Source organism: Physella acuta, unplaced genomic scaffold (assembly GCF_028476545.2).
Source record: "Physella acuta isolate Inbredline_101_S28 unplaced genomic scaffold, ASM2847654v3 ptg000622l, whole genome shotgun sequence".
NCBI classification, from domain to species: Eukaryota; Metazoa; Mollusca; class Gastropoda; family Physidae; genus Physella; species Physella acuta.
In genome coordinates this window covers 1,147,997-1,166,445 of record NW_026732141.1, presented here as the reverse complement: position 1 = coordinate 1,166,445, position 18,449 = coordinate 1,147,997, and the positions used below count along the sequence as shown (strand labels likewise).

Sequence of the window (18,449 nt, the reverse complement as noted above, 5' to 3'; positions counted from 1 at the left end):
GTCAGTCTGTGTGACATACTCAAGTTGGTTATATTGTGTTAAGAAGGACAATAGACATGTGGATTCAGTTATATGAAGCCTAGTGAGGACTGTTAGGGGGTCAGTTGATTCAGACTATTATTGTGAAACATTTCTGTTGATTCATTGTGTTATATTGAAACATTTCTTGATTCATGTAATAAAAGGATCAATAGCGAACCTGCATCTTCGAGTCTTTCTACTGTAGTCGATGTTGTGTAGCATGAGTGGTTCAACTCGTTACAATTGGCGTTGTCGGGCAGGATAGACTCGGGAAAGGTCACATTTGGCGTTGCGAACAGGATAGATGCAACTAGCCTAGGTCACATATATATATATATATATATATATATATAATGAGTATATAATGAGTATCTATATATATAATTCTCTTCTGGGAGACGCTAGAAAACAAGCTGTAAGCGCGCTCCCTACCACCCCACCTCTACATGGTCTGGTGAGCTGTGTTTCACGCTATATGTTTACATTCGTAGAGCCGGGTTTAGTGACGACTATTGGGGGCAGATAATTTAGTTTGAAACGATTTTAAACTTAGGGGAGGTAACTAAGAGGAGGCTGCTCTTTCACGGGGGCGGGGGGGGGGGTGTAGGGTAGGGAATGGGGGAAAGGAGGGTGGGGGTAGGGGTTGGGGTAAAGGAGGGTGGGGGTAGTATCGTTCTTAACGACCTACTGATAGTGTTTTAAAGCAAATATTTTCAGTGGCAGCATTGGTACTGACGAATTCACAATTTATGAATTACTGAAAAGTAGAAAATAAAACAACTAAATAGCGGCATATGATATGCCGCGGGTCGGCTCGTACTTAATTATTCGGCAAGTAACGTATGATTTACTTTTTTGTAGGTCTCTTTATATTTATATTTTTATAATGTAAATATCTATTATAAGGTCTTACGGTTTTCTAAAGCAGTTATTTAGAGGAAAATTATTAAATTTAAAGAAAATCATTTCATTTTCTTCTTTTTAGTTCATTAATAAAAGCTAGTTATTATTAAAGTTATAATGTTTTGCAAGTAGATCTAGATTAGGTCAAACACAATGAGCTATCATTTTGTTTGAATGTGCGCGCTGGCCAATTGTGCAAATAACCAGAAAATCTACACAGCTCCATCTAGCACCGTCTAGCATCATCTAGCACCAACTAAAATCGCACCAGATACAAAAGAAACAAACAATACGATCGCGAACTGAGACAACAGAAAAAGGTATGTCTTTATTGGGACCTTGAACCGTCATCTGTTCTTTCACTTGTCCTGTACATCAAGAATCGCCTCCACTCAATGTCTTCTGTTAAAGGCCTATTGTTAATTAATATTTCAGTGATTGGTTTTCTAAGAATAGAAATACTCACTTATTTGACTAAAGCAATATCGAGTTTAGAGATTATCGCCAATCTAAAGCTAGAATGTAGGCGGCCTAGTTTGATGAGTTGGGTTTGATAATTGTTTTTGACTTGGATAAAAAACTTGTTTTTTAAGCTTTTGCCATCAAAGCAGGCAGTTTAAAAAAACTGTTTAAAAAACCTAAGCCTAAAAGTAACTAAGAAATGTAATATTTTTATAATCAATGTTATAAAAGTTGCTAATCCAGAGAGTTTGAAAATAAATTTTTGAGTAGTTAAAGGCTAGATGTAAATTTCTATTTATTTTCACCAAGCCTACGTTGTAACTGGAAGTTTCACTTTCGTAAGACAAACATTGATTGGCTGTACATGAACTCCGTAATCAATATTCTGAAACCCCACTTCATAAAAAGCTCATAGTACTTTGTAATCAAAACTTTGACAATGCAATTTTTTTTAAATCATATTTTAAAATCATATATCCTAGTTCAGCCATTGTTGTTTACATTTTCTGTGATAAAAATTAAACAAATCAAAATTAAAACATCAAATACATTCAGTTTCAAAATAAAGTGCGTCAAAAATCAAAGTCTAGTTTTAATAATTATGTTCATTTAAATGACATGGCATAAAATGTTGAAAATGTTTGATACACCCTTTTGATACTATTCACGGCCCACTCAGTTGGATCCAGAGTCAAGAGAGCGGCATTAAATAAAGCAAGAATTGGAATTGAAGCTGGTGTATACTTTATAAAGCTGGTGTATACTTTATTCTTCCAAGTTTATTAAGTTGCTGTATACTTTATAAAGCTGGTGTATATTTAATAATGCTGATGTGTACTTTATAAAGATGGTGTATAGTTTATTCTCCAGAATTTATGAAGTTGGTGTATGCTTTATAAAGCTTATATATACTTTATTCTCCAGAGTTTATGAAGACGGTGATTATGTCCAGAGCACTGTAGTCTGGAGTCCGCGCATGACGGCCTGAGGTTTCCTAGATCACGTGACGCGGGAGAGGCCTCTCAGCATGGAGGAGCAGTCAGAGAACAGCGAGGACAAGGACAAGACCATAGAGGACGATTCCAACGATGATGAGCAGTGCATCGTCACAGGGCTCACCAAGAGGTTAGTGCATCCTCACAGGGCTCACCAAGAGGCCAGTGCATCGTCACAGGGCTCACCAAGATGTTAGTGCTGGTCTTAGTACAGCTGGGTAGGTACTGTCATCATACATCGTCACAGGGCTCACCAAGAGGTTAGTCCATCGTCACAGGGCTCACCAAGAGGTTAGTGCATCGTCACAGGGCTCACCAAGATGTTAGTGCTGGTCTTAGTACAGCTGGGTAGGTACTGTCATCATACATCGTCACAGGGCTCACCAAGAGGTCAGTGCATCGTCACAGGGCTCACCAAGAGGTCAGTGCATCGTCACAGGGCTCACCAAGAGGTTAGTACATCGTCACAGGGCTCACCAAGAGGTCAGTGCATCGTCACAGGGCTCACCAAGAGGTTAGTACTTGTGTTAGTACAGCTGTGGAGGTACTAAGAGCATACCTCTCCAGATAGTATCCTGACAACTCTCCAGATAGTATCCTGACATCTCTACAGGTACTTTCCTTACAGTAACGGCATAGCTCTGACAACGTTTATCACAAAAACTCAACTCGTCTACTATTAACCATCTACTCTATAAAGGATCCGTTCTATTTTACAGACAAAAGCAAGTCCTACTCAACTCATGGGCCAAACTAAAAGGCAACTCAGAGGAAGACGCCGACAATCTGGGCCTGGAACTGGTCTTGTGGTAAGTTTTTACAATCTCTTCATATCTATCTGTGCTCTTGTGGTAAGTTTTTACAATCTCTTCATATCTATCTGTGGTCTTGTGGTAAGTTTTTACAATCTCTTCATATCTATCTGTGGTCTTGTGGTAAGTTTTTACAATCTCTTCATATCTATCTGTGGTCTTGTGGTAAGGTTTTACAATCTCTTCATATCTATCTGTGGTCTTGTGGTAAGGTTTTACAATCTCTTCATATCTATCTGTGGTCTTGTGGTAAGGTTTTACAATCTCATCATATCTATCTGTGGTCTTGTGGTAAGTTTTTACAATCTCTTCATATCTATCTTATGGTAAGTTTTTACAATCTCTTCATATCTATCTGTGGTAAGTTTTTACAATCTCTTCATATCTATCTGTGGTCTTGTGGTAAGTTTTTACGATCTCTTTATATCTATCTGTGGTAAGTTTTTACAATCTCTTCATATCTATCTGTGGTAAGTTTTTACAATCTCTTCATATCTATCTGTGGTCTTGTGGTAAGTTTTTACAATCTCTTCATATCTATCTGTGGTAAGTTTTTACAATCTCTTCATATCTATCTGTGGTCTTGTGGTAAGTTTTTACAATCTCTTCATATCTATCTGTGGTCTTGTGGTAAGTTTTTACAATCTCTTCATATCTATCTGTGGTCTTGTGGTAAGTTTTTACAATCTCTTCATATCTATCTGTGGTCTTGTGGTAAGGTTTTACAATCTCTTCATATCTATCTGTGGTCTTGTGGTAAGGTTTTACAATCTCTTCATATCTATCTGTGGTCTTGTGGTAAGGTTTTACAATCTCATCATATCTATCTGTGGTCTTGTGGTAAGTTTTTACAATCTCTTCATATCTATCTTATGGTAAGTTTTTACAATCTCTTCATATCTATCTGTGGTAAGTTTTTACAATCTCTTCATATCTATCTGTGGTCTTGTGGTAAGTTTTTACGATCTCTTTATATCTATCTGTGGTAAGTTTTTACAATCTCTTCATATCTATCTGTGGTAAGTTTTTACAATCTCTTCATATCTATCTGTGGTCTTGTGGTAAGTTTTTACAATCTCTTCATATCTATCTGTGGTAAGTTTTTACAATCTCTTCATATCTATCTGTGGTCTTGTGGTAAGTTTTTACGATCTCTTTATATCTATCTGTGGTAAGTTTTTACAATCTCTTCATATCTATCTGTGGTAAGTTTTTACAATCTCTTCATATCTATCTGTGGTCTTGTGGTAAGTTTTTACAATCTCTTCATATCTATCTAATGGTAAGTTTTTACAGCTGGTAACAGTTTTCTTCATATCTATCTGTGGTCTTGTGGTAAGTTTTTACAATCTCTTCATATCTATCTGTGGTCTTGTCGTAAGTTTTACAATCCCTTTCATATTTACGGTTTTTGTGGTTATTTTCAACCAACCAAATTTTCTAACGACCATACCAATTTTTTTTAATGACATGTCCCAATTTTTTTAACCACCTTCCCAAATTTATTAGGACCGTCCCAATCTTTCTCACGACCGTCCCAAATTTTCCAACGACCGTCCGAAATTTTCCAACGACCGTCCAAAATTTTCCAACGACCCACATTTTTCTAAGACCTGTCCCAAATTTCCAGGATGCTGGAAGAAATTCCGCACATGCGAAAGTTGTTCCGGAAATTCAACGCTAAAAAGAACAACGCGGAGCTGTCCAAGGACCAGATGTTTGTGGCTCACACTAAGAAGGTCATCGGCAGTCTGGACACTGCCATGGGGGTCTTGACCAACTCCGACGAGTTCGCGCTGGTGGCGACAAGTGTCTGCGCGCTTCACGTCAATCTGAAACCTTCAGTGGGGTCCAAGTATTTCGATGTGAGTCGGTGGTCAGTGTGTTGTGGTGGTCAGTGTGTTGTGGTGGTCAGCGTGTTGTGGTGGTCAGTGTGTTGTGGTGGTCAGTGTGTTGTGATGGTCAGTCTGTTGTGGTGGTCAGTGTGTTGTGGTGGTCAGTGTGTTGTGGTGGTCAGTGTTTTATGGTGGTCTGTTGTGGTCAGTCTGTTGTGGTGGTCAGTGTGTTATGGTGGTCAATGTGTTGTGGTGGTCAGTGTGTTGTGGTGGTCAGTGTGTTGTGGTGTTCAGTGTGCTGTAATTGGTCAGTGTGTTGTGGTGGTCAGTGTGTTGTTGTGGTCTGTTGTGGTCAGTGTGTTGGGGTGGTCAGTGTGTTGTGGTGGTCAGTGTGTTGTGGTGGTCAGTGTGTTGTGGTGGTCAGTGTGTTGTGGTGGTCAGTGTGTTGTGGTGGTCAGTGTGTTGTGGTGGTCAGTGTGTTGTGGTGGTCAGTGTGTTGTGGTGGTCAGTGTGTTGTGGTGTTCTTTTGTGGTGGTCAGTGTGTTGTGGTGGTCTGTGTGTTGTGGTGGTCTGTTGTGGTCAGTGTGTTGTGGTGGCCTGTGTGTTGTGGTGGTCAGTGTGATGTGGTGGTCAGTGTGTTGTGGTGTTCTTTTGTGGTGGTCAGTGTGTTGTGGTGGTCTGTGTGTTGTGGTGGTCTGTTGTGGTCAGTGTGTTGTGGTGGTCTGTGTGTTGTGGCGGTCAGTGTGTTGTGGTGGTCTGTGTGTTGTGGTGGTCTGTTGTGGTGGTCTGTGTGTTGTGGTGGTCAGTGTGTTGTGGTGGTCTGTGTGTTGTGGTGGCCTGTGTGTTGTGGTGGTCAGTGTGTTGTGGTGGTCTGTGTGTTGTGGTGGTCTGTTGTGGTGGTCTGTGTGTTGTGGTGGTCAGTGTGTTGTGGTGGTCAGTGTGTTGTGGTGGTCAGTGTGTTGTGGTGGTCAGTGTGATGTGGTGGTCAGTGTGTTGTGGTGGTCAATGTGTGGTGGTGGTCAGTGTGTTGTGGTGGTCTGTTGTGGTCAGTGTGTTGTGGTGGTCTGTGTGTTGTGGTGGTCTGTTGTGGTCAGTGTGTTGTGGTGGTCTGTGTGTTGTGGTGGTCTGTTGTGGTGGTCAGTGTGTTGTGGTGGTCTGTTGTGGTGGTCAGTGTGTTGTGGTGGTCTGTGTGTTGTGGCGGTCAGTGTGTTGTCTGTGGTGTCCAAGTATTTCGATGTGAGTCGGTGGTCAGAGTGTTGTGGTGGTCAGTGTGTTGTGGTGGTCAGTGTGTTGTGGTTGCCAAGTGTTGTGGTGGTCTGTTGTGGTCAGTGTGTTGTGGTGGTCTGTTGTGGTCAGTGTGTTGTGGTGGTCAGTGTGTTGTGGTGGTCAGTGTGTTGTGGTGGTCTGTGTGTTGTGGTGGTCTGTTGTGGTCAGTGTGTTGTGGTGTTCTTTTGTGGTGGTCAGTGTGTTGTGGTGGTCAGTGTGTTGTGGTGGTCTGTTGTGGTGGTCAGTGTGTTGTGGTGGTCAGTGTGTTGTGGTGGTCAGTGTGTTGTGGTGGTCAGTGTGTTGTGGTGGTCAGTGTGTTGTGGTGGTCAGTGTGTTGTGGTGGTCAGTGTGTTGTGGTGGTCAGTGTGTTGTGGTGGTCAGTCTGTTGGGGTGGTCAGTGTGTTGTGGTCAGTGTGTTGGGGTGGTCAGTGTGTTGTGGTGGTCAGTGTGTTGTGGTGGTCAGTCTGTTGTGGTGGTCAGCGTGTTGTGGTGGTCAGTGTGTGATGGTGGTCAATGTGTTGTGGTGGTCTGTTGTGGTGGTCAATGTGTTGTGGTGGTCTGTTGTGGTGGTCTGTTGTGGTGGTCAGTGTGTTGGGGTGGTCAGTCTGTTGTGGTGGTCAGTTTGTTGTGTTGGTCAGTATGTTGTGGTGGTCAGTGTGTTGTGGTGGTCTGTTGTGGTGGTCTGTTGTGGTGGTCTGTTGTGGTGGTCAGTGTGTTGTGGTGGTCTGTTGTGGTGGTCTGTTGTGGTGGTCTGTTGTGGTGGTCAGTGTGTTGTGGTGGTCTGTTGTGGTGGTCTGTTGTGGTGGTCAGTGTGTTGGGGTGGTCAGTCTGTTGTGGTGGTCAGTCTGTTGTGGTGGTCAGTGTGTGATGGTGGTCAGTGTGTGATGGTGGTCAATGTGTTGTGGTGGTCTGTTGTGGTGGTCAATGTGTTGTGGTGGTCTGTTGTGGTGGTCTGTTGTGGTGGTCAGTGTGTTGGGGTGGTCAGTCTGTTGTGGTGGTCAGTTTGTTGTGTTGGTCAGTATGTTGTGGTGGTCAGTTGTGGTCAGTCTGTTGTGGTGGTCTGTTGTGGTCAGTCTGTTGTGGTGGTCTGTTATGGTCAGTATGTTGTGGTGGTCAGTGTGTTGTGGTGGTCAGTATGTTGTGAGGGTCAGTGTGTTGTCATTGGTCTGTGTGTTGAGGTGATCAGTGTGTTGTGGTAGTCAGTGTGTTGTGGTGGTCAGTGTGTTGTCATTGGTCTGTGTGTTGTGGTGAGCAGTGTATTGTGGTAGTCAGTGTGTTGTGGTGGTCAGTGTGTTGTGGTGGTCAGTGTGTTGTGGGGGTCAGTGTGTTGTGGTGGTCTGTTGTGGTCAGTCTGTTGTGGTGGTCAGTGTGTTGTCATTGGTCTGTGTGTTGTGGTGGTCTGTGTATTGTGGTAGTCAGTGTGTTGTGGTGGTCAGTGTGTTGTGGTGGTCAGTGTGTTGTGGTGGTCAGTGTGTTGTGGTGGTCAGTGTGTTGTGGTGGTCAGTGTGTTGTGGTGGTCAGTGTGTTGTGGTGGTCAGTGTGTTGTGGGGGTCAGTGTGTTGTGGTGGTCAGTGTGTTGTGGTGGTCAGTGTGTTGTGGTGGTCAGTGTGTTGTGGGGGTCAGTGTGTTGTGGTGGTCAGTGTGTTGTGGTGGTCAGTGGGTTGTCCGTGAGGTCCAAAGATATCGAGGTGACTCGATGGTCAGTGTGTTGTGGTAGTCAGTGTGTTGTGGTGGTCAGTGTGTTGTGGTGGTCAGTGCGTTGTGGTGGTCAGTGTGTTGGGGTGGTCAGTGTGTTGTCCGTGAGGTCCAAGTATTTCGAGGTGACTCGTTGGTCAGTGTGTTAAATCTGTTGGTGCTTAGGGTAGAGCTACATGGTTTCTTTCAAACATTTTACTCCGTGAGAAGTGTGTGTGTGGGGGGGGGGGGTGATTTGTGTTTACAAGAACTAGATGTAACCATAGCTTGTTGCTGGATGTCGTTTATGTCTGTACTGTCGTTTGATCCTAGCTGATCCCATTCTAAGCTTGTCTGCTGCATAATGCCAATATCCCCATTAGCCCTTCCACGAGAAGTTCCACCTGTTCATTGAGAAGCGGCTGTCTCTACCCCCGGACCACGAGGAGGTGCAGCTGTGGACGGACTTCCTGGGGGTGGTGTGTGCGGTCATCAAGTCGGAGGAGGCCAAACTACCTAAAAAGTCCGGCTGTTGTGTCGTCATGTAGCTGGCCAACACCACAAGCAACCATGTAAGGACCGACAGACAGACCGACCGACAGACAGACCGACCCTTCTGACCGACCGACCGACAGACCAACCAAACTACCTAAAAAGTCCGGCTGTTGTGTCGTCATGTAGCTGGACAACACCACAAGCAACCATGTAAGGACCGACAGACAGACAGACCGACCGACCGACCGACCCACGGCCCGACCGACCGACCGACCGACCGTCCGACCGACCGACCGACCGACCGACAGACAGACAGACAGACCGACCGACCGACCGACCGACCGACAGACAGACAGACAGACAGACCGACCGACCGACCGACCGACCGATCCACGGACCAACCGACCGACCGACCGACCGACCGACCGACCGACCGACCGACCGACAGACAGACAGACAGACAGACAGACAGACAGACAGACCGACCGACCGACCGACCGACCGATCCACGGACCAACCGACCGACCGACCGACCGACCGACCGACCGACCGACCGACCGACCGACTAAAAGGATGTGAACAGACCACTATTATGTTTCAGATATTTCCGTGTTCATCTTTTGTCGATGTCCATCGACATTTTATCATCTCAAGTTGATGTTGATAAGAGAATTCACCTTTATGTTGATAAGAGAAAGATAATTTACCATCTAATGTTTCAATAGAAGAGAAAAACGCCATGGAATCAAAAAACATCAATCAATTCTGATTAGTCAAATAAATTTTCAAACTAGTATTGGGCTGCTATTTTTGTTTTCACACTCCTCTCACGCACACACATACACGTACCTACATGTTGATAATATATTTTACTCATAGAATTGGATGGCTAGAATATAGCCAACAATTTTACGGAACGTTGGGCCAACAGATAGTGAGGCCAACATGAAGCAGATTGTGGGCCAACATGGAGCAGATAGTGGGCCAACATGGAGCAGATAGTGGGGACAACATGGAGCAGAAGTGGGGCCAACATGGAGCAGATAGTGGGCCTACAAGGAGCAGACAGTGGGCCAACATCGAGCAGATAGTGGGGCCGATTTGGAGCAGATAGTGGGGCCAACATGAAGCAGATAGTGGGGCCAACATGGAGCAGATAGTGGGCCTACATGAAGCAGATAGTGGGGCCAACATGAAGCAGATAGTGGGGCCAACATGAAGCAGATAGTGGGCCAACATGGAGCAGATAGTGGGCCAACATTAAGCAGATAGTGGGACCAACATGGAGTAGATAGTGGGTCAACATGGAGCAGATAGTGGGGCCAACAGATTGTGGGGCCAACATGGAGCAGAAGTGGGGCCAATTTGGAGCAGATAGTGGGCCTACATGCAGCAGATAGTGGGGCCAACATGGAGCAGATAGTGGGGCCAACAAGGAGCAGATAGCGGGCCAACATGAAGCAGATAGTGGACCAACATGCAGCAGATAGTGGGGCCAACATGGAGCAGATAGTGGGGCCAACATATAGTGGGGCCATCATGTAGCAGATAGTGGGGCCAACAAGGAGCAGATAGCGGGCCAACATGAAGCAGAAAGTGGGCCAACATGGAGCAGATAGTGGGCCAACATGGAGCAGATAGTGGGGCCAACATGAAGCAGATAGTGGTCCAACATGGAGCAGATAGTGGGCCTACATGGAGTAGATAGCGGGCCAACATGAAGCAGATAGTGGACCAACATGAAGCAGATAGTGGGCCTACATGAAGCAGATAGTGGGCCTACATGAAGCAGATAGTGGGCCAACATGGAGCCAACATGAAGCAGCAGATAGTGGGGCCAACATGAAGCAGATAGTGGGCCTACATGAAGCAGATAGTGGGGCCAACATGAAGCAGATAATGGGGCCAACATGGAACAGATAGTGGGTCAACATGGAGCAGATTGTGGGCCAACATGGAGCAGTAAGTGGGCCTACATGAAGCAGATAGTGGGGCCAACATGGAGCGGATAGTGGGCCTACATGAAGCAGATAGTGGGGCCAACATGAAGCCGATAGTGGGGCCAACATGAAGCAGATAGTGGGGCCAAAATGAAGCAGATAGTGGGCCAACATGAAGCAGATAGTGGGGCCAACATGAAGCAGATAGTGGGGTCAACATGGAGCAGATAGTGGGCCTACATGAAGCAGATAGTGGGGCCAACATGAAGCAGATAGTGGGCCTACATGAAGCAGATAGTGGGGCCAACATGAAGCAGATAGTGGACCAACATGAAGCAGATTGTGGGGCCAACATGGAGCAGATAGTGGGTCAACATGGAGCAGATAGTGAGGCCAACATGGAGCAGATAGTGGGGCCAACATGAAGCAGATAGTGGACCAACATGGAGCAGATAGTGAGGCCAACATGGAGCAGATAGTGGGCCTACATGAAGCAGATAGTGGGGCCAACATGAAGCAGATAGTGGACCAACATGGAGCAGATAGTGAGGCCAACATGGAGCAGATATTGGGGCCAACAGATAGTGGGGCCAAGATGGAGCAGATGGTCTCCAGAGTGAAAACAACTGCTATGACGTCGCTATCTCCAGTTTCTATTTTTAGACCAGCGACGTGGCACGTAGCGCAGATCTTTTAATCTGGGGCTGTTCCACATCTTTTCAGCTTGCGTCAGAGAGAGGTGCGGGGGGGGGGGGGGGGGATCACACCCTTGTGACGATGAAATGTTATAACAATATCAGAACATTTAATACAGTTGTCAAGGACAAAAACCAAGAAAGCTAAATCGCGATTTATTCACAGGCGACAAACTAAAGAACTCCATAGCTTTCTGTTCATAAAAACAATATCAAAGAAACAATTATACAAAAAATAATGCGTTACATATTCATTTTTATTTGATAGGTAAATATGTTCCATTCTAGAACTGAACAAATTATTTTTGGAGCAGATTTCGGTCAAATTATGTGGGCCTGTCTCTCTAGACTTGTAACTACATGACCTGTCTCACTAGACGTGTAACTACATGACCTGTCTCACTAAACTTGTAACTACATGACCTGTCTCACTAGACTTGTAACTACATGACCTGTCTCACTAGACTTGTAACTACATGACCTGTCTCACTAGACTTGTAACTACATGACCTGTCTCACTAGAAGTGTAACTACATGACCTGTCTCAGACTTGTAACTACATGACCTGTCTCACTAGACTTGTAACTACATGACCTGTCTCACTAGACTTGTAACTACATGACCTGTCTCACTAGACTTGTAACTACATGACCTGTCTCACTAGACTTGTAACTACATGACCTGTCTCACTAGACTTGTAACTACATGACCTGTCTCAATAGACTTGTAACTACATGACCTGTCTCACAAGACGTGTAACTACATGACCTGTCTCAGACTTGTAACTACATGACCTGTCTCCCTAGACTTGTAACTACATGACCTGTCTAAGACTTGTAACTACATGACCTGTCTCACTAGACTTAAAACTACATGACCTGTCTCACTAGACTTGTAACTACATGACCTGTCTCACTAGACATGTAACTACATGACTTGTCTCACTAGACGTGTAACTACATGACCTGTCTCACTAGACTTGTAACTACATGACCTGTCTCACTAGACTTGTAACTACATGACCTGTCTCACTAGACTTGTAACTACATGACCTGTCTCACTAGACTTGTAACTAAATGACCTGTCTCACTAGACTTTAACTACATGACCTGTCTCACTAGACTTGTAACTACATGACCTGTCTCACTAGACGTGTAACTACATGACCTGTCTCAGACTTGTAACTCCATGACCTGTCTCCCTAGACTTGTAACTACATGACCTGTCTCAGACTTGTAACTACATGACCTGTCTCACTAGACTTGTAACTACATGACCTGTCTCACTAGACGTGTAACTACATGACCTGTCTCAGACTTGTAACTACATGACCTGTCACACTAGACTTGTAACTACATGACCTGTCTCACGAGACTTGTAACTACATGACCTGTCTGAGATTTGTAACTACATGACATGTCTCACTAGACTTGTAACTACATGACCTGTCTCAGACTTGTAACTACATGACCTGTCACACTAGACTTGTAACTACATGACCTGTCTCACTAGACTTGTAACTACCTGACCTGTCTCATTAGACTTGTAACAACATGACCTGTCTGAGATTTGTAACTACATGACCTGTCTAACTAGACTTGTAACTACATGACCTGTCTCAGACTTGTAACTACCTGACCTGTCTCACTAGACTTGTAACTACATGACCTGTCTCACTAAACTTGTAACTACATGACCTGTCTCAGATTTGTAACTACATGACCTGTCTCACTAGACTTGTAACTACATGACCTGTCTCACTAGACTTGTAACTACATGACCTGTCTCACTAGACATGTAACTACATGACCTGTCTCACTAGACTTGTAACTACCTGACCTGTCTCACTAGACATGTAACTACATGACCTGTCTCACTAGACATGTAACTACATGACCTGTCTCACTAGACTTGTAACTACCTGACCTGTCTCACGAGACTTGTAACTACCTGACCTGTCTCACTAGACATGTAACTACATGACCTCTCTAGACCGCTGACAACATTCCATCACGCAGTCGACAGTGTACATTAAGCGGTCAGGTGTGACGATGAGTAAATTGACTAATCCGTGACTAATCCGTGACGAATCTCTTTACACGGGGATTTACTGCTGTCGTGCGCTGCCTAAAGGCCGTGTTTCACGGAGTACCCTCAGTCTCATCTTACATGTGTGGCGGTAATGTTTCAAAGCTCTCTCAAACAATCTAGTAGGTGTAGCAATTTATGTGGCAAACGGCCGCTTAGTAACCAGCCCATACATATATATATATATATATATATATATATATATATATATATATATATATATATATATGTGTGTGTGTGTGTGTGTGTGTGTGTGTGTGTGTGTGTTTGTGTGTTTGTGTATGAGGCACGTACATATACAGTGTAACATGAAAAACCTCACCCATTCTGTTCTGCTTGCCCAAAGGCACCCATCACCTTAACAAAATTTGGATCCCAATGTTTTAACAACAAATTTGATAGTGTCGCCGCACCTAGAAGAATTGGGGGGGGGGGGGGGGGCGACCGTTTGGCCAGCCTTAGATCCGGCATCGGTTTTCTCTCCAGTTAATCGGTGCTAGAAGTTGAAGATTCCAGAGTTACTGCCGATGACATTTGCTCGTGTTTGTTTTCTTTCTAGAAGCTTTTAAGATATTTCCTTCACATGATTTTAACCTTACTCGAAGCTAACCTGCTCAAGGAAGGGAGGCGACAGCAGCTTGAATTAAGGATATTTACAAATACATTGTGTCTGGGTTATGGTTCTTGATCACTTGACCCTTGGGTGCGGGGAAAGTGAGATGTTGTAGGTCAGCTTGACCCAGGGGGGAGAGTTCCAGGCCCTAGGGACACCATGGTGCCAGGAGTGAACTGGAAGACTTGCCACTGGCACCGCTGACGTCAAACCACTTTCGTAAGGGCGTTTTATAGTAAACATTTTTGTTCTGCGATTTGTTGCGAGCTACTGTTTGTACCGTCATGATCTTTTGATCTTTTCCAAACTACTGTTTTACTGTCATGTTCTGCGATATGTTGCAAGCTACTATTTGTACAGTCATGTTCTGCGATTTGTTGCAAGCTACTATTTGTACTATCATGTTATGTGACTGATCACAAGCTACTGTTTGTACCGATATGATCTGTGGCTTGTTCCAACTGTTTGTACTGCAATGTTGCAAGATTTGTTCCAACTGTTTTTACTGCAATGTTGCAAGATTTGTTCCAACTGTTTTTACTGCAATGTTGCAAGATTTGTTCCCTGTAAAACATTGCCGCCATGTTTGCGCCGTACAACATCCCCCACCCCTCACTTCACAAAGAATTGTTGAGTAATCCAAACCATCTCTAAAGAGTAGCCTGAACAGTTATTTCAAGGGAGTGAAGCGAGGTAATACAGTGGAGGGAAAAGATTTATCTACCCTGTCTGCCATGTCAGGTTACTGTGACCTTTGTAGAGCAGAAGGATTCGGAAGTACCGAAGACACGTGGAAAGCACCAGAGAATAATCTCTAGCATGGGAATAGATAATTGATTCCACTTGTTATCTTTAAATAAGTACACTTTGATTTAGTCTTGAATTACTGCTACGGTAAACAATTGTTTAAAATAGCGCTTTATTTATGTTAGAGGATTATTTATAATCCATGCCGCGACAAACAGTTTTTGAATAAAAACATTTGACTCAGCATTGCATTTGATTAGAGTTTTAATTATTTTCTTCTAGATATTAATTGATAGATTAAAGTTATCAAGAGAGGACAAGTAATCAAAGTAATTTTTTCAGATTTACTGCAATACATAGTCACATGTATTACAGTAGTTGTTCGTGGTTACTGCTATCATTATTCGCAGTAATTTTGGGGAAATTTTAGGCTAAATTTCAACCTCGTTATCTCGTTCTCGTGAGCTAACGAGGCAACGAGAGATGGCGAGATAACGCGAGACGTGAGCCAGGGGCACCAGGTATAGCAGCATGTTTGTACTGGGCTGTTTACCAACCCCGCAAGGTGCCATTGTCGTAGGTAGGTGTTGGCTTCAGTGTTTACCACTGTGATCAAAGCGGCGATTGGACTTCAATTGGCCAACAGATCTGCTGAAGACAATGTTGTGCTACCTCCGTGCTGGGTTTAAATAGCGACTCTCTCTAGAATTTTGGTCTCTCTCGAATTATACTCTTTGGACCCCCCCCCCCCCCGCCCACCCCTTAGCGTTCTCTCTAAACTTTTGGCCACCTGAACTTTCTCAAGTTTTAGCCACCTTTGACTTTCTGTCCAGACTTATAATCACCTTCAATATCCTATCTCGACTTTTGGCCACCTTCGACATTCTCTCTCGACTTTTTACCACAGACTTTTTCTCCCTACTTTTAGCCAAACTCGACTTTGTCTCTCGACTTTTTGCCATCCTCAACATTCTCTCTCAAATTTTGGCCACCCTCGACTTTGTCTCTTGACTTTTGGCCACCCTCGACTTTGTGTCTTGACTTTTGGCCACCCTCGACTTTGTGTCTTGACTTTTGGCCACCCTCGACTATGTCTCTCGACTTTTGGCCACCCTCGACTTTGTCTCTTGACTTTTGGCCACCCTCGACTTTGTCTCTTGACTTTTGGCCACCTTTTTTTTCTCTCTTGACTTTCTTACGCGACTTTTGGCCACCCTCGACTATGTCTCTTGACTTTTGGCCACCCTCGACTTTGTCTCTTGACTTTTGGCCACCCTCGACTTTGTCTCTTGACTTTTGGCCACCCTCGACTTTGTCTCTTGACTTTTGGCCACCTTTTTTTTCTCTCTTGACTTTCTTACGCGACTTTTGGCCACCCTCGACTATGTCTCTTGACTTTTGGCCACCCTCGACTTTGTCTCTTGACTTTTGGCCACCCTCGACTTTGTCTCTTGACTTTTGGCTACTCTCGACTTTCTCTCTTGACTTTCTCACTCGACTTTTTCCCATCTTTATGGTCTTTCTCATGACTCTTTCGACGCGTATTGCCTCTCCCACCGCCCCGCCCCCCTCTTCACGTGTAGAACTTTGGTCCAGGTTCCCGTCCATAAACAAAAGTCACCTATAAAGCTGGGTTGTTCCAGGACCCGCCCTCAATCTTGTGGGCCTGTATTGCTCTACTTGTTTGGAATCTGATGACGTAATAAAACCTGGTTAAACCTTTGCAGACGACGACCTTGAGACATGTTTTGTCCTTCAAACCCGAACAACTCACCGCGATACCCGTACTCGATCCCTAACCTTTAATCCAGAAACACTCCTCACGATACCCGTATCCGACCCCGACAAGACCCCTGCGATCCCACGTGCGAACACTTTGTGTGCGCCGTACGTGTGAGCAGGGTTTATTTATTCTGGAATCAGGACACCATTCTGCCGGCTTTAGGGCACCTAAATGTCATAGTTTAGTGCGGATTCCACAGAATCTCCTATCATCGTTTGAACTTTAGTTTAGAAGTGCGGGACGAAGTTTGAAACAACAGCAATTTAAATATATTTTGCTAGATGTTATGAATAATATTTCTTTTTTTTTCGGTTGTTGTTTTGTTCATTTTAAACCTGCCCAATCCTGTTATATTTTAGACTTGAACACGTTGCTACATGAACTGAACTCAATGTCTAGTCTCAAATCGTTCGGTTACATTGCAGGAAATGAAGTCTTGGAAAATAAAGTTGTTAGCGACTGTATTTTCTTGTCATACTTTTCGCCTGACAGTTTCCCACTCTATGCCTAGCAGTTTCACTACATGAGTCACCACAAGTGTCACCACATGAGTCACCACAAGTGTCACCACAAGATTCACCACAAGATTGACCACAAGATTCACCACATGAGTCACCACAAGATTCACCACACGAGTCACCACAAGATTCACCACAAGAGTCACCTCAAGATTCATCACAAGATTCATCACAAGATTCACCACAAGATTCACCACATGAGTCACCACAAGATTCACCACACGAGTCACCACAAGATTCACCACAAGATTCATCACAAGATTCATCACATGAGTCACCACAAGATTCACCACACGAGTCACCACAAGATTCACCACACGAGTCACCACAAGATTCACCACAAGATTCACCACATGAGTCACCACAAGATTCACCACACGAGTCACCACAAGATTCACCACAAGATTCACCACAAGATTCATCACAAGATTCACCACAAGATTCACCACAAGAGTCAACACAAGATTCACCACAAGATTCACCACACGAGTCACCACAAGATTCACCACAAGATTCACCACATGAGTCACCACAAGATTCACCACACGAGTCACCACAAGATTCACCACAAGATTCACCGCAAGATTCACCACATGATTCACCACAAAAGTCACCATACGAGTCACCATACGAGTCACCACATGAGTCACCACATGAGTCACCATACGAGTCACCATATGAGTCACCACATGAGTCACCACATGAGTCACCACATGAGTCACCAAATGAGTCACCACATGAGTCACCACATGAGTCACCACGCGAGTCACCACATGAGTCACTATATGAGTCACCACATGGGTCACTATTAAAGTCACCATATGAGTCACTATATGAGTCACTATATGAGTCACCACATGAGTCATCACATGAGTCACCACATGAGTCACCACATGAGTCACCACATGAGTCACCACATGAGTCACCACAAGAGTCACCACAAGAGTCACCACAAGTCACCACACGAGTCACAGTAAGAGTCACCACACGAGTCACTACTAAAGTCACCAAAAAAAGACAACACAGGAGTCACCACATGAGTCGTTACATGTGTCACCACAAGAGTCACAATTAAATTCACCACATGTGTCACTATTAAAGTCATCACAAAAGTCATCACAAGAGTTACCACAAGAGTCACCACACAAGTCACTATTAAAAGCACCACAAGCGTCACCACAAGAGTCACCACAAGCGTCACCACAAGAGTCACCACAAGCGTCAATATTTAAGTCACCACGTGAGTCACCACATAATTCACCACACGAGTCCCCACACAATTTACCTACATGAAACTAGACTGCTCTGATTTACAATATTTACAAATTTCCCTTACAAAAATCTTATTATTTTTTCCCCATTTTGTTTACACAAATTTCGTTTCTTCTCGTTTCGTTTTGTTTCTTTCGTTTTCGTGTTCCGGTAAACGCTGGTTGAGGTTTTTGATTTGGCCGGAGTTAACTAGGAGCGGACGTGCTGTTTACAAACAGTGGTAATTTTGTTCATGGCGCATGTTGGCACCGCCTCGACATGCAATTGATAGCAGATCTGGAGGGGGGGGGGGGGTCTCAAGGTGGGCGGGGCTGATACTTGGGTGGTGGA

The 18,449-nt window shown here is 44.4% G+C and overlaps 2 protein-coding genes across 2 annotated transcripts; one reads left to right on the top strand and one right to left on the bottom strand.

The window, feature by feature from the left end:
- The first annotated feature begins 1,171 nt into the window (after positions 1-1,171).
- On the top strand, positions 1,172-9,122 carry LOC131948081 (globin). Its single transcript, XM_059309581.1, has 6 exons — positions 1,172-1,244; positions 2,311-2,511; positions 3,101-3,190; positions 4,824-5,058; positions 8,352-8,540; positions 9,065-9,122. Exons 2-5 carry the CDS (start codon positions 2,414-2,416, stop codon positions 8,514-8,516), a joined length of 588 nt encoding a protein of 195 aa, XP_059165564.1. The 5' UTR covers positions 1,172-1,244; positions 2,311-2,413; the 3' UTR covers positions 8,517-8,540; positions 9,065-9,122.
- A 6,348-nt stretch (positions 9,123-15,470) lies between these two features.
- LOC131948049 (ribosome-binding protein 1-like) lies at positions 15,471-16,055 on the bottom strand. The gene has a single exon (XM_059309514.1). It carries the CDS (start codon positions 16,053-16,055, stop codon positions 15,471-15,473), a length of 585 nt encoding a protein of 194 aa, XP_059165497.1.
- Positions 16,056-18,449: the final 2,394 nt, after the last annotated feature.